Source organism: Daphnia pulicaria, chromosome 1 (genome assembly GCF_021234035.1).
Source record: "Daphnia pulicaria isolate SC F1-1A chromosome 1, SC_F0-13Bv2, whole genome shotgun sequence".
NCBI lineage: Eukaryota > Metazoa > Arthropoda > Branchiopoda > Diplostraca > Daphniidae > Daphnia > Daphnia pulicaria.
In genome coordinates, this window is record NC_060913.1 from 775,557 (window position 1) to 790,955 (window position 15,399).

The 15,399-nt window shown below is 36.1% G+C and overlaps 1 protein-coding gene and 1 long non-coding RNA gene across 2 annotated transcripts; one reads left to right on the top strand and one right to left on the bottom strand.

Moving 5' to 3' along the window:
- Window positions 1-51: 51 nt before the first annotated feature.
- LOC124311274 lies at window positions 52-3,334 on the top strand. Its single transcript, XR_006909781.1, has 7 exons — window positions 52-111; window positions 640-781; window positions 851-1,009; window positions 2,269-2,496; window positions 2,565-2,844; window positions 2,908-3,037; window positions 3,104-3,334. It is a non-coding gene; the product is annotated as an uncharacterized LOC124311274 (long non-coding RNA).
- Window positions 3,335-6,657: 3,323 nt separating this feature from the next.
- LOC124313221 (X-linked retinitis pigmentosa GTPase regulator-like) lies at window positions 6,658-8,445 on the bottom strand. Its single transcript, XM_046778033.1, has 6 exons — window positions 8,427-8,445; window positions 7,968-8,081; window positions 7,262-7,466; window positions 7,092-7,153; window positions 6,735-7,028; window positions 6,658-6,683 (listed from the first exon to the last, which is right to left on the bottom strand). Exons 1-6 carry the CDS (start codon window positions 8,443-8,445, stop codon window positions 6,658-6,660), a joined length of 720 nt encoding a protein of 239 aa, XP_046633989.1.
- Between the last annotated feature and the right edge of the window lie 6,954 nt (window positions 8,446-15,399).

The following is a 15,399-nucleotide window of genomic DNA, read 5'->3' on the forward strand; positions in this document are numbered from 1 at the left end:
AATTATTAAGAAAAATAATATACATTTACAAATTATTCTGTTAATTTTGCAGCTACTCTGGATCCGACTACACGACCCGTGAGGAATCACAGGTGCAAAAGAAGATGCAAGGTACCAGTGGTACCGTACCAACTATGATTCTTATGACAGAACCACTTATGGGGACGTTTATGGCAGCACCAAAGAACTGGGTTTCTCGCGAAGGGGAAAAATTCACTCTGACATGGACCACCGAAAACGGATTCCAGCCAAGAGGCGACCACTTGCCCGTTGCTCCCGTCCACGTTTACGAGCTCCCAGTTACCCCTACCCTCCCTTACCACCGCAGAGGGGCAGGTAGCAAAACCTACAATACCTTTTTATTAGATTGTTTATGAATTTTTCGTGTTTTATTTATCTTAAGCTACCATGATCCCTGACAAAGTTTGATTAATTAAATTAAAATTCTTCAAATTCGTTGGAGTTCTATTTTCTGTTACAAACGATCCTCTTGGCAATTTAGCTTATTTGGACAGTGGAGATAGCCGCTACATCATACCCAAATCATGCATACTACCTACATCATACCATTTATGATTATGAAATCTTATGATTCATGTTTTTGTCTGTTGAATAACTTGAATTTTTTCACAATTTTAGTGTAACCACCTTTTTCATATTCATGCTACCTTGCCCACTCCCCCTCCTATTGATATCATTCAAAATGGACGCTGACTTGTTGACAGTGCGTTAATTAACTTGTGACGGTGTGATTGTTTCGAGAGTTATTCACTGCATTTTGGTAATTAACTTTCCATTTATGATTATTAGCATATCTAAAGTTATTTATCTGGTTTTTATTGTATCATAGGTGTTTTTGACTAACTGAATCGCTGTAAAACAGAGCAGCAAGCAGAGCAACGTTGTTTAACATAGACCTTCCTGGTTCACCCATCGTGTCATTTGACAATTTCACAATTGTTTTGTGGTTTCTGATACGAGGTCATTGGGCCTATGACTCCGACTCCAGGTATAGGAAAAAACAATTAATGCAGTGAGCGTTTTGTGATAGATGATTCCCAACATGGGTGGGTCAACTTACCCACCACGATTTCCAGGTTAGGAAAGGTGAAGGACTGAAGGGTATTAAAATGAAATCTGTACTCTGTAGGAAGAAACCTCCTTTGTAAAATTCCTCTTAAAGGAAATTGTTTGCCACTGCTAATAGAAGTCCCTGGGAAAAATAGAAGTAGAAGTCCAATTGAATAGGAGAATCCAATTCTAATAGAAGTCCCTGTCCCCAGCTAGAATAAAGAAAACATCTCGGAATTCAAGCAAATTGACAGTTTGTTTCTGTAACTCCTTAACCAAGAAGATGTCTCACCTGACCATTTATGTGAATTTGCAGTACAATTCTAATCTTTCAGTTTTACTGATTGCTAGCTTAATATTTTACCCTATCGAGTTATTAGTCTAGACCGACCGGAAGTTGCAGCTCGTTCACATCAAATTTACTTTTTACAACGGGGGGCGGCCGCTCCCTAAACCACGACATTTTCTTCCTGCATTATTACTTTTTACTTACATTTCCACGATTCCGATTTAAATCTCCGTTGCGACAGCATTGTTTGAGGGAAGGTACACGCCACCTGATGGCGTGGTATGGAAACGATTGTGTTCCACTGTGGAGTCGAACTCAGGATCTAAGGTGCTCCAGATTACCGAGCGATGACTTACCTGATTCCCCCACCCGTTCCAAGAGTAATTTCTTTTAATTGCAACATAATTTCTGAAATGTGGTATCTAATTAGCGCAAAAAAAATAAAAGTGTCAAGGAAATTTAAATTTATACTTTTCAACCACCTGCTAGTTTTACTAACAAATAGTAGAAAAAAAAAATGAAAAATAAAACTGCTTTCGTTCTCATTTGGGAATCGAACTCCTAACCCAGGAGTAGTCTGATCATCAAGCGATGTCTTATCCGGGGAATACATTCTATCCACAGCTTAACTTTTTTTTATTTTCCATATATATTTTGTCATCTAATTAAATGCTTAACAGTTATTTCAGAATAATTTTTAACTCAACATTGAAAGGCATTTCAGTTGAATATTTGAGACGTGGTGGCCAAGTTAATCGTATGACTGGGTTATCGACACGTGAAAGGGAATTCACGTCCGAGAGTTGCGTAACTGCTATTCCGCATTCCTTTCACTCGCTTTTACTCCACTGACTGCCAATTTTGTGTAACGTGTTTTGATAATGATTTTATTGTATCTTTTGTATAAGGTTTTAAGTGAACGAAAAATTCTACGAAACCGACTGAAACTAAATCCGTAAATCGTCAATTCTTTGAACTCGCCAGGAAAGTTACGTAATGGATAAACGAGTTCGTTCTTCAAGAATCGTGAGAATTCGACTCTCTCCACGTGAGGTAGGAACTTTAAAGAGACGGCACCTCCAAGTAAATCACGACGCTGTATGTGTACGGCTGTAGTTGCTACTTTCTTAATGCGAGTGCGTGTTCCTTTTTTTAAATTAAAAATCAAATTATTTTGTACAAGTTTTTTTCTTTTCTTTTTAAGAAATCCTGATTTTGAGGCAACGCTGCTCTTTTTTGACATGACACAGAATCTAGTCTTCATCCCCGCTTGATTCATTTCGTGCCAGTTAGTGGAAGGCGTGACGAATTCAAGTTGAGATGTTGCTGTTGTCTCCAAGCAAGCAATCCAATTGGCTGTCGCTAGGTGGCTAAAATGATGTCCACCAAATAGCGCCATGTTGATTTTAACAGACGCAGCCGAAATGAGTGTTGTTGAATGTTTAATTGTTTATCGTGACGTTTCCCATGCTGGAAATGAAAAGGTATATTTCTTGTAAGTATCTTAGGGTTATTTAATGTAAAATTTTGATGTGTAAAATTTACAGGTGATTTATGTAAACAGTTAAGGGCCAAATTATCTCGTACCGTAAGTGCCTGTACATTTCGCCAAAATGTCGTGCCTCGAGCGTCTTGCTGCCTGTAGATTTCCGTAATCTATACTTCATAGCAATTAATGTAAATTTAAATTTGTTGATTAATTTCCCTGCAATAATGCAATATATTTTATTAGTTTATGTTCAGGTGGGAGATCCATTTGCTTGTCTGTAAAATAATTTGAGATCACAACAAATTCAGCTTCATTGCTGTCATGCAGATGGTTTCGTTGCAGCCACCCTGTGAAAAACGAGTTAAAGTTGAGCTGCAGCTGCTGCACGCAGTCTGTAGCGGTGATGTCATCCTGAAGTGTTCTCAATGTGTCAGTCTAGGCTGAAGCTAATCAAAGTGCGCTGTTCAAGTCTTGTGAGTGTTAAAAGTATTAATTTGCACACAAGTTTATCTATGTTTAAGAGACTGTAGAGTGTATACTAATAACTGTTAAATTAATCTTTTAGATCAAAGATGTCAAGCACATTGCAAACAAATTATAAACAAGGTGAGATGTCAAGCACATTAACAACAACTTATAAACAACATGACTTTCTATTTTTTTATATATTTGCAGGGTATAAACTTCACTTTTCTAAATTTGTATGACTAACTCTATGAGAAGTTATGTCGTTTGAAGAAAAAGGATGATGACTACACAGTCAACAAGATCCCTTGTTTATTTGCTGCTACCTGTGAATTTCCCTTTTTACTTCCTTAAACGGCCCTCTTAATTGAGATATTGCTTTCTGTAGCTAAAATCTTATTGAAAATTATTGTCATCCAAATAAATGTTTATTCTGCTTACAGGGTAACTTCTTCGCTGATCATCCACTGGACCCGACTTCATCCATTGGTGAAAGCTGACGAGAGAATGCTGTAATTAAAGACTGATAAATTGTGTAGTTGTTAGATAAATTACAAGTGCATATCTGGGCTCTTTTCTTCAGTGGCCCCGTTTCCCTAATAACCACTAACCAACGCCCGCCGGTGGTCACTCACTCGCTGCGACAACCAGGAGGAAGGGAGATGTTTGGTCGAACGGGGACTTGCAAGGCGCATGATTCGATGAAATCTGTTGGAGGGTCATGAGTCTAAGCCGGAAGCCTACTATGATACACTGCTCTCATAATAACTGCTCCTCAGCTCTCTTCGCTCTTTTTTCCGGTTTCTCTTAACCATGGCCGGGTAATCTCCCTGGTCGAGTCAGTCGTGCAGTGTCTCCCCCTGCTTGACTGGCAGCAGTTTGTACCGGACGGTTTGTTTAATAAATAAATCATTAACAAAATCTTACAACATAATTTAAAATTTTATTATTTATTATAAAAATACATATAAACAACAACTTGACAAACAAATTTATATAATTGGTTTCTTCGGGGGCATCTTGTCATAGCAGCTGCAATTTCATTTTGTCAGCCCCCCAGCGGGTGTGTTGATTACTAAAACTGAAATTGACGATTGGGGGGATCTGTAAAAACATAAATAACTTACAGTAAAATAGGTCCCGACTTCAATCCCGACCCTAAATATATAAGAAACAAAAAAGTTTATATTTCTACCGCTAGGTGATTTAGGGAACGATGAATACACTTCAGGCCAGTGTTCTGAAAAGGCATCACCTTTCGGGCCACCATAAGCGCTAGTTGTATTTTTATAAAACACACCGCGCCACTACCACTCTATCGATTCAGGCCTTCAGTCCATGACTCCATGCTTCAGTCGCGTGGTCGCACAGCATCGTTGCGGACGCACCGTCAATTTTGTCAAAGTTTTCGTGGGAATTATAAGTTCAATACTATCTTTTTCCGTTGAAAAAACAATTTTAAAAAATGGAATTTGGGAAAAAGAAGAACTATGCAGAGTTTTCTTTCACGAACATATTCTTCATCTTCCTTATCTTCCTCAGAAGATGAGGAGAGCGACTCAATGGAATCAGAACTTGTCTCTGCGTAATCATAGTCACCTAGATCATCATTTGAATCTCTTTCTTCTTGTGAATCCACGTCTTCCTCCTCTGTATCATTCTGGGCTTCCCTATAAGCTTTGTGTTCTTTTACAGGGTTACAGTCTTGAATAAAAAAAAATAACAGTTAATATTCATAGGTTGTGGAGTGGAGTGGATGTGATATGTGTAGTTTTCTTGCACGAACAAATATTGGAGGGATGCAAAGAAATTGGTTTACAAACAACTAGAAAGGGGGGGGGGCGCAGTTTATAGCTTAACTAATTGTTGATAATCAATGTCGTCGTCGCTGTCAGGCTCGCTGTCGGAATTTATCTGGGTTGGGTGCTCATTAGGCATAAGGGGTAACTAATTCTCTTTTTCCCCTCAGAGAGTTACTTCTTTTCACTTACTTCTTCCTTTTTCACCACGCTATTTTAGTTGAGTGCCAATATGCCAAAGAGGGGTAATATAGCTCGGTATTAAGCTAGGTAATAACCCTTAAGCTAGGTATTATAGCTCGGTTTACCTAGCTTAAGTTTAGTAGGCAGAGAACGGAACAATAACTATGTTAGAGACCTTTATAGCTGTACCTAGCTTAAGTTTAGTAGTTTGGCATATTGGCACTCAGCGAGTAAAAGCTACATTAAAAAATTGGTCATTCATTTCAAGATTTTATTCAGCGCATACTAGCATATAGCAAGCAAATTTAAGACAGTTAACAGATCAGTCTGTATCTGAAATTAAAAAAAAAAAAACTTGTTAAAATTTTTTTTTAAATTAAAGGGATACAGAACTTTATTTTGGGAAACTTACCCGAGGCACTGCAGTGCTTTTTGAACTCTTATTCCAAATTGAACTTTTTGGGTTACGTCAGCTTTCCTGGCGAGACGACGTTTTCGGGATAGACTTGGTCCTGCTGCTGGTTCTACTACTGGTTCCATTTTAGCCACCTGCTCCTCTCCCTCAGCGCCTTTCTCATGGTCTCCTTCAGCTTCAGCTTTTTCCTCAGGTACCCCTTTTGACTCATCACTAACTGATTCTTGTTCAGACTCTTCCTCTCCTTCATCGTCTCCTTTTTAGTTAAAAAACATATATATACTGACTACTATTAAGAATTCAAACCACGTAAACTTGTTTTACAATCTTCTGAACTTGGCCCGTTGCCAGTGAAAACAGCTTCCACAAAGAAGTTAAAGTATTGTTGTGGACTGTCATTACTTGGCTTGTCAGTAATTTCCGGCCCTAAAAAAGATTGGTCAGACGAGTAGACTCATTGATTATTGTAAAATTCCTTACTTGGCTCAAGACAAGTGATGCAGATTGTAGTCCATTTTGGGTTCATCTTGAGACACCTAAAAAGGATTTTTATATTATTTAAATTGCTTGGGTAAATTTTTCTATTATTGAAAAACTTACTTGAAACATTCCCATTGTTCTTCAGTAGTAGATTGATCCATTTTAGTTTGACAAATAAATTTTATTTTATTACGAATAGAATACGAATGGCGGAATGTTGCTAGAAGTAGCTAGTAGTATGCGTCGTGCGCGTAGTACGCAAAATGCGCACGCGCATTAATCCTGGGATGAATGATGAATGACAGGATGAATGATGAATGACAGGATGAATGATGAATGACAGAGATGAATGTTAAAAAAATTACGATAAGCAGGCAACACATTAGGGCTCAAATGAAAAGGGTGAAAAAGAATTTTTAATATTGATGGGGTGATTTGACATTTCGCGCCTTCCTCTGCTTCAATCTTATTCTGAGTCAGATGTTTCAGAATCTACAAAAAGAATGTGAGATGAATTCATTTTTTTTCTTATAATTTAAATACCTGTCGAGCATTCTTCCTTAAATTTCTTAGACAGATTGTCTACATCCAGTTTCTGCTTCTTGCTTTTCTTGTTGTTAAGATACCTCTTCTTTCGTGCTCTTGCCTTCTCCTGTTTCTTGGTCATTTCCTGTGTCTCCTCATCAGTCTCCTCATCAGTCTCCTCTGTGTCGCTCTCCTGTTGACTTTCATTCCCAGAGTCGCTTTCACTCTGGCCAGAAAGGTAGCCATCAGGCTCAGATTCATGATCAGAATGATCAGTTTGAGGAAGAAAGATTTCCGGCTCAATTTCTTCATCTAAATAAATGTAAAAAAAAAGTAAATTAATGTAAAAATCTTGGGTAAAATTTTTGTTCTTACCTTCAATATTCGGGACAAAATTCATTAGAGGGTCAAGGCTGTAATTAAGGCATCCGGAAGTGCTAAAAATGCGAGGATTAGTGTTTTTTCTAACATTTGTATTGTTTTAAATAATTACCCGCCCGCTAACTGCGCTCTCTTAATCCGCTCTCGTGTGGGCTGATGGGTACTGTACACAGTTGCACTGAACTGGGGTTTCCTCGGCTCTGCGCCTTTTGGCTTGGAGCGCCTGGCGTTTGCGTTCAAGTTTGGCTTCCTCTATGGCAAATTCAGCTTCACCCAGCACCAAGAGCTTCCTTTTCGCTGCTGTTCGAGCAGAGGCCTTAGATTCCTCTACGAGATTAGCGTTATTGCGCAAAATCTCTTCACACTGTACTAATTCATGTTGAAAGTGCTAAGGCAAGTACTGAATTTGCCTGTTTTCTCTGGCTGCCGCCTCTCTCCTTTCACTCAAACGCACTTGGAGATAGTACGGGGGCGGGAATTTAAGCAACTCAATAAAGGGAAGTTCAAACAACTTGCTCAGAAGCTCCCAGCACGCTTTAGTGTCACGGGCTTCTACAAACACTGTCGCTGACTAATTGATGCGCGCTATAGCTACGGCTCACTGAGCGGCCAGGTTATCGCAGGAGCAGTCTGGATTCTCCACTGAATAAAAAAAGACAAAGAGTGAGTATTAGTTTTCGGTTTTAGTTCCGGAAACCGGTTCGAAGGACCATATGGAATCTATGAATGTATAAAAAAATTTTGTCAGGGAAAATTTCTGTGTTAATATCTACAAATTACCTGTGTTACATTTTTCAGCCAACTAATCAGACAGAGTGTCAGTATTTAGTTTCATTTTCTTCTTTAGTTGGTTATCTAACCATCACTTACGTTCTTGTCTTCTCAGTCTTACTGTTAAGTTCCTTTCCTCAGTTTCCTCATCCCCTTCTAAACCTTCATCATCCACATCTAAACTTTCCTCATTTTCGTTGTCTTCCTCAGACACTGTTTGAGAATTTGAGGTTCCATCTTCGTAATCAATCTCCCAAATTCATCATCAGAATTGTTGGATTTCTTACACAAACGACAATTAAACAAAGGAGGGAAAATGCAAAGAATTCGGTTTAGAAATTTTAGAAGAAGGTTGGCAATATTGTAGTTTCAATTTTCGGGATTTCCCACGTTTTCGTCGCTGTTGGATTCATCTTCAGAATCTACAAAAAATTTTGTTATGGAAAATTTATTTGTTTTCTTATTTTACATTTATACCTGTGTTTCATTTCGAAGCCAACTTTTCTGAAATTGATTCAGTATCTACTTTAATCTACCTTTTTGCGTTTGTTATCTAACCATCTCTGCTCTCTAGCATTCTTCTTGAGCTGTTTGTTGTTGGGTAATTTGTGGTCCGGGAAAATTTTGCCCGGATTCATCCGGTGTGGTTCAGCGAACTCAGACCTAAATAACGTTGTCCAGCCGTAACTAGAACTTATTGTTGGAGATATTCGTTGCGGCCACTCTTTGGTTAAACAATTCAATTTCCTCTTGTTCTTGAAGTAGTAGCCTTTTTTAAAAAATAATTATTTTTTATAGTTATTTATATCAGTCGTCGACAGTCGCCCTAACCATCGTTCCCATGAAAGTCGTAGGTTTCGTGTCAACGACCGAGATCAAGTTGATTTTGTGAGGTTTACGGCACTCCCTGACGTTTTGAAAACCAGCAAGTCTAAGCTTTTCAGATTTAGACTATTGCAATTGTTTATGAGTTTGCCGGGTTGTTTGATGGGTCGTGAAAAATACATTTTAGTTATGCATTATTGTTATGCTTTACCGAATAAACTTTAATTCTTCCGGTAAAAGTTTAGTGGCGGGTAAAACTCCAATTTGAATTTCTTTTTTTTGGCCTATTAGGTTGGGAGACTTTCAATTATTCTGTTTACAGTCAGCTCTTTCTTTTTGTTACTTTAATCCCATCCTTGAAAATAAAATAAAGTAAGCTGTCCTTGTGTTAGATCAATAGCCTATTCGAAGGGATGGAATTTTCAAGCGTGGAGTAAAGCATTCCAATAGTGACTATCCCCTCAGGTCATGGGCTCTTGAATGGACACCAGCTTCGCCACAAACGACTATTGGAACTTTGTTGAGCGGTTGTCAAAATATCAATTTCCGTAAACGGTCGTTGCATGACGGAAAAAACCAAAAGCTGATCCTCCGATTTGAATCTGAAATGACATTCAAGTGGCGTTGTGATGAGACAGCAGTATTCGGTATTCAAAACGTGACTGCGGACTAAATCATCACATGAAATTTGCTCCCATCGCCGACGATCAATTTTAAGGGATGCAGCACTTTCGTAGATCACCACGAAAATCTTTTCAAAAAACCTTAGTCTGCGATGACATTAATGAACCATAGACTGCTTAGTTTCATCTTCATGTTGTTTTATCCTTCACTTTCCTTTCATACTCATATTTTTATCCAAACTTTTTTCAAGATTTTCAAGATTTTCTAAATTTTTAAGATTTTTATGTAATAAAGTTTCTTTATTCTCACAAGTGTCTTTAAGAAAAGGTTTAGGAATTATTGTTTCTTCATTTTTCCCAATTTTGATACACCCTTCATCTACATTTTCAAGTTTTTCAGAGATAAAAATTTCTTTTTCTTTAAATTACTCTATAGTCATTCGTATTCACATCTAAATTTAGGTACGGTCTTCGTAGCAGCCTAGCAGCCATTATGTAGGGGAGAGTCACAGTTTATTTGAATATGAAATACTGACTGGGTTTTCCATCATGGAAGAGTCGAAAAAGGTGCTTATCCCCACTACTCCCTGTCGCAACAAAACATTTGTTCTGTGGTAAAGTCAGTTGGTTCCGCAAAAGAATAATTTTTCCCCATTCAAGAACCGTTGTGCTTTCAATATTTATTAAGTTACCCACTACAAGGTGTTCTGCCTATAATTTGATGAAGAACATTATATGCGACGTTTTACATTGGTAAACATTAGTTTATAATAAATATATATCATTTTTTACATGTAATACATAAATATTTAAATCCAAATATATTATAACTATATATCAGACTGTACTATTATGTTTTGGAATTAAGCCAATTCAAATAAAAATAGCTATTCACAATCGCTTTTCTTCTTAGAGTGCAGTGTAATTTGCCTTTTCAGTTTTAACTCACACAAAGTCCATTCCTTCAGACTGATCTGTTCACTGAAATCTAAACGAGAAATAAAGGAATTACTAGTAGAAATTATGATGACATGTTGTGTGTCCCCACATAAAAAATCTATTTATATAAACTTTCTGAGCAACCAACCTAATGATAGGTTTGACATTGAGGTGTTCTCCCCATTGATGATATACTGTTAAATATAGAAATATAGAAAATGTGAGCTATTGGTGTAGTTGTCAACATGTTTTTGTGATTCCACTAAAAAATGTCCCCATTAAAGGGCAATCAAATAACAATTCCAATTTGGCAAGTGATGAAAAGGAAGCTTGGAAGTTTTTACAGGGGAAATTATTAATGATTATCGAACTTTAAGTAAGACAATCATGTTCTAGAATTCCAAGCCGTAACATTATGTGTAAAAATAAAGAAACTATAAAGGCATTAGAATCAGAAAAGAAACTTACAATTTTTATCGCATTGAATTTATTCCATAAAAATACAAAATAAAGTCATGACAACAAGAAATTCCGATATGGTGCAAGAAAAAAAAATGCAATGCTAGTGACTCTTACCTACAATCAAAGTGACCTTTTTCCTATTTTCGTTTAAAAAGGAAAATATAAATATTCTTTTATAGGAATGTGAATTTTTATGAGAATGTGGTCGATTTTCTTCGTGCTTAACCTTGAGAGGTTTATTCCTCATCATCTGAAAGAAGAATGGAATTTAGTGTTTTTATATTGTTAAGAAAATTTTTGAGTTACTTGCTCGAGTTGTAATAGAAATAACTCGTGGGCAAGGTCTTCGACATCATTCATTTTTTGCTTTTTAGCAGAGCCTTTTTGTTTTTGAACCGAAATGTCCTTCTTTTGGAATGGCTGGGTCCAGCCTTTGGTTCTTCCTCTTCTTGTTTTTTTTTCATCCTCTTCGTCTTCTTTCTCAGCTATTTCTTTTGCTATATTTTCTTTCTTCACTTCCTCTATGACCTCCTTTTTTCCCCTTTTGAAAATTTTTTAAACAATATGTAAAAAAAATATAAAAAAATGTAAACATAAAATTAACTCGCCTTTACATCCTTCATTTTCAACACCAATGTAAAAAACTACTTCTGTATATTAAGGTACTTGCTACATAAAAAATCAATACCTAACCAGAATACGAAAATTATTTCGGTAAATCCTTATTCTCACAACATTGGTAAGCCAATAAAGAACAACCATTTTCATGTGGTTCAGAAAAATTTTACCAAAAATCAAAATTTAGCCAAAAAGATGAGAAATTGCGAAAAACTAAATGTAGTGGTGTTTCTTATTTGGAAAAATAGTACACTTTCTCATTTCAAGGAATAGAATACCAAAGAGAATAAAGCGGAAAACGCAATACACAGATCTGTCATTTATCTCTCAGAAATGATCATAGTCTACGAAGGTAATCTAGGACAGCCCACGATGGCCGTAAAAATAAAGCTAAGAGCACAGAGGATAATGAGAAAGCTGAAACTGAAAGGATGAATAATAGTATTTATGTGTTTCTCCTCATCCTCATGGTTAAAGTATTATTGCAATTTCATATTTATTGAGAATGAGTGTAACAATTTAATTAATTGCAATTGGGTTGCTAATATGAACAATTTGAAAACGAAGAATGGCAGATTGAAGGCGCATCTTGGCGCATGAATTAAATTCTTCTTTTTCTTCGGGTGGATTAAAAAATTCAAGCCAAATTATTTTTAGCTGAAGTTAATTTTAGGTGAAGTAAATAATTTACGCAAAAATGTAACTGATAAAGTTTTTTTTGTTCCTTTCACAATGTTTTTCCCATTTTGTTGAGACGAAGAAGGTCTTCAAGGTTTTGTTTACTTCAGTGGATACTACTACGATTAATTCAATTATTGGTACACAAATTGTTTTATCACGCAATACAGAAAATAGCTGGTAATTGTCGTCAACGTTTTGTCTGATACTTTAACTTATAATGACGATGATAGTTCATCTAGGTCAATTGATGATGATGTAAAAATTTGTGAAGTGTTTGTCAATGCCTTTACAAGTTCCCTTCCTGAAGTGCATCCTATCTTAGTTGCTTATTGTTAATTGGTTAATTGGTTTCTCAGTATTCATTTCGGATTTCTTAAGACATTTTTGAGTAAGCAGAGTCTCATTCGGATTGCTTTGACATCATTTAAGAAGTGAATCAGACAAGATTTATCATGGAGGATTTAAACAAATGCAAAAATGAAATACTTCTCATGGCTTTGCAATATTTAGTCATCCAAGGTTCAATGCAAGGTTGTTAGTTGATAAGGTTTATAACGGATAACGATTGTTAGCTGATAAGCTCAACAGAAACGAATTATCAGTCGGGAATGCCGTTAATTTGATCTAGAAATTAATTCTTCTACCGGAAACAATCCAAATTCATTCAATTTCTGGCTATGAACTAAATGAGAAGAATTGCAGCACAATTTTATGAAAAAGCTAATTTTCCTGGGGTGATGTGGTGATGTGAGTTTAGGTGATGTGAATAGATGCCAATTTGAAATTCATGTAAATCCAAGAATGAAAAACCGATATCACAAAAAATTTCATAGCTTCAATCTCATGTCTATTGTTCTTCCAGACAGAACATTTTCATACATATTTACTGGTTTTTCAGGCAGCAGTCATGACTCGTACGTATTTTGAACATAATCTTTAAATCAACAGCTGAATAATCAAAAATTTTTTAACTACAATATTCCTATTTGATTGGAGATTCAGCTTTTTCACTGAAATCTTGGTTTCTAGTACCCCTCGATCTCAATAAAATTTTTAATCAGATGTTTTTTGGCGTCTCGAATTAATGTAAAAATGGTAAAATGACTTCTGGGATTTAAACATCGTCTTAGTCGATGCCAATATATCCGTGCTACCATAGAAAAGGCAGTACATATCGCTGTTACTTGCTGTGCAATACAAAATGTATGCATAAAAACGGAGAACGTCATAATCTGCACGAAAATGCTTCCCTCCACTGTTATGTGAACCCACCATATACAGGATTGACCACAACAATCAAGTAAGGACACTTAATTTCAATAATAAATTGCCCATGACGACAAGTAATCACCCCATCGGGACTTGCACAAAAAAAAAAGAATATTCCTTTGAAAAACGAAACGAAACCTCAATCGGAATATTTAAACTTTTTCTTTCATCATTAAGGTTCTTCAGAAATGCTACTCTTGTAATTCCTTCGTTTTCGATTCCCATTTTTGGGGTGGTGACAGCAAAGAGGATTTCTTATCAAATTGCTTCTATTAAGGAATTTAAATTTCAAAATAATCAGTTTGTAGCATCAAATTAAAAATGAACTAAGTACACAATAAATTACCAGGTTACAATTACCTGATACAGCGGGATAGCAGATATTCTTGATCAAGGAAACAATGATTTTGTGAAGAAACTATAACAAAAGAGTAGGATAAAATTCCTTGACAATTCATTTAATAAATACAACATTTAAGGGAAATAAAAATAAACATACCACGTTGAACTCGGGTTTAAATCTGTGATTTTTTGCAGGGGGACTACTGGCTATGATAATACTTGAAGCGGATCTTGCCACTTCATTGATGAATACATTTTCAAAGCAACACAGAAGAGATCAAGCGTTACAAAGAGATTTGCCCAATGCTCTCGACTGAAATGAAAGCTTCGATATTCTGCAATTAAGTATAAATAAGAAGCGAACGCAAAAAGTTTCCTTTCAATTTTCTGTGATAAACAAAAGAAAACGCGAACACAAAATGTTTCCTTCCAGAAGTTTCACTGCAATCCACTATAAATGAGAAGTGAACACAAAATTTTTTATTTCAACCTTTTGCAATAAACAAAAACAAAAGAACGCAAAACGTTTCCTTTCAAACTTCGGCAATAACTAAAAAAAACGAACGCAAAATGTTTTCTTCCATACGTTTTAACTTCCACTAATTTAGCCAAATCGTAGGCAATACGAAAACCTCTTAAGAGTTCAAGAATTACACTATTCATTTTCTGATAAATGACAAAACGTTTGAAACAAATGCAATTCCAGCCTACCTTTCATATCTTGAATGAATTCTAAAAATTAAGATCAATCCAACAGTCTTAAATGATATCTCCGTCATTATTTTTGCGCATATTTGTTTATTGTGTTTGTACGTGTTTTTTGTAGCTCTCAGTTCAAATACAGAATTATAAGTGTTGAATTATTTTGTGCATGCTGTTTATCGGTTTATAATTGGGTTACCTTTACTTTTATTCGTGAATATGAAGATGTGAATATGAAGATTCCAAATAAAACAAAAGATAAGTGAGACAAGCTATAAACGGTATATGGAAGCTTAAATTCAAATTCTCCGCTCCGTGTGTGGTTGACGCTTATTGGTCATTAAGTTTCATGTTAATTTACCTTTAAAAACTTAAAATAATTGTGATTTATAAGCATCCTCGCTTGCGCAAGTGAACAAGCATCACGAAAACTACAAAATATTTTGGCAAATATCAATCTGAATGGGCATACGAACGATCCAAAGTTTCTGTTTTTTGAAATCCCTCAGAAACTTCTAAGTTAAACTAAAGCTAAAATAAGCTCCAAAAATGTTGAAATTTATGGCAATGGAACGAACTCGCAAACACAATAAACAAAAATGCGCAAAATTAATGAGAAATCACCTTGGATAGAGGAGCTAGACGTTTAAGAAACCTAATTCCCCTTCCAGACGACTATCTGTTATTGTGTTTGTTCCTCAAACGATGATCGTGACGTTACCGGCTTTAGTTAAGTACCGAATATACAAACTCTCAGGGCCGCAGAGAGCTATTTTGGCGCCCGGGGCAGGCGTCGTCCGGCGCCCTGCCACTTTCGAGTAATACAGTTCTAAAAAAAATTGGACGAAATTTGACGATGAACCAAATAGGCTTTCATTTATTTTAGTTTGCAGTTTTCTGGGTTATTACATTTCAGATTTCAAGATAGCACAGTAGTCTAGTTTAACTAGTCACTTCATCCGTGCAGTATTTAGTATTAGTAAAGCACGTAAAATCCAATATTCTATGCGCATAGATCGTTATTCAGTAGATAGATCCAACAGGCATTCAAGACATCACAAATCACAATC

Bases quoted from the DNA above. Each gene is read 5' to 3' on its own strand.
- LOC124313221 (XM_046778033.1), bottom strand. The intron at 7,467-7,967 runs GTAAGTGATGGT...AACATGAATTAG, and splicing joins AAGACTGAGAAGACAAGAAC to TACAGTGTGAAGAGATTTTG. The intron at 6,684-6,734 runs GTATTTAAATTA...TTCTTTTTGTAG, and splicing joins TAAGGAAGAATGCTCGACAG to ATTCTGAAACATCTGACTCA.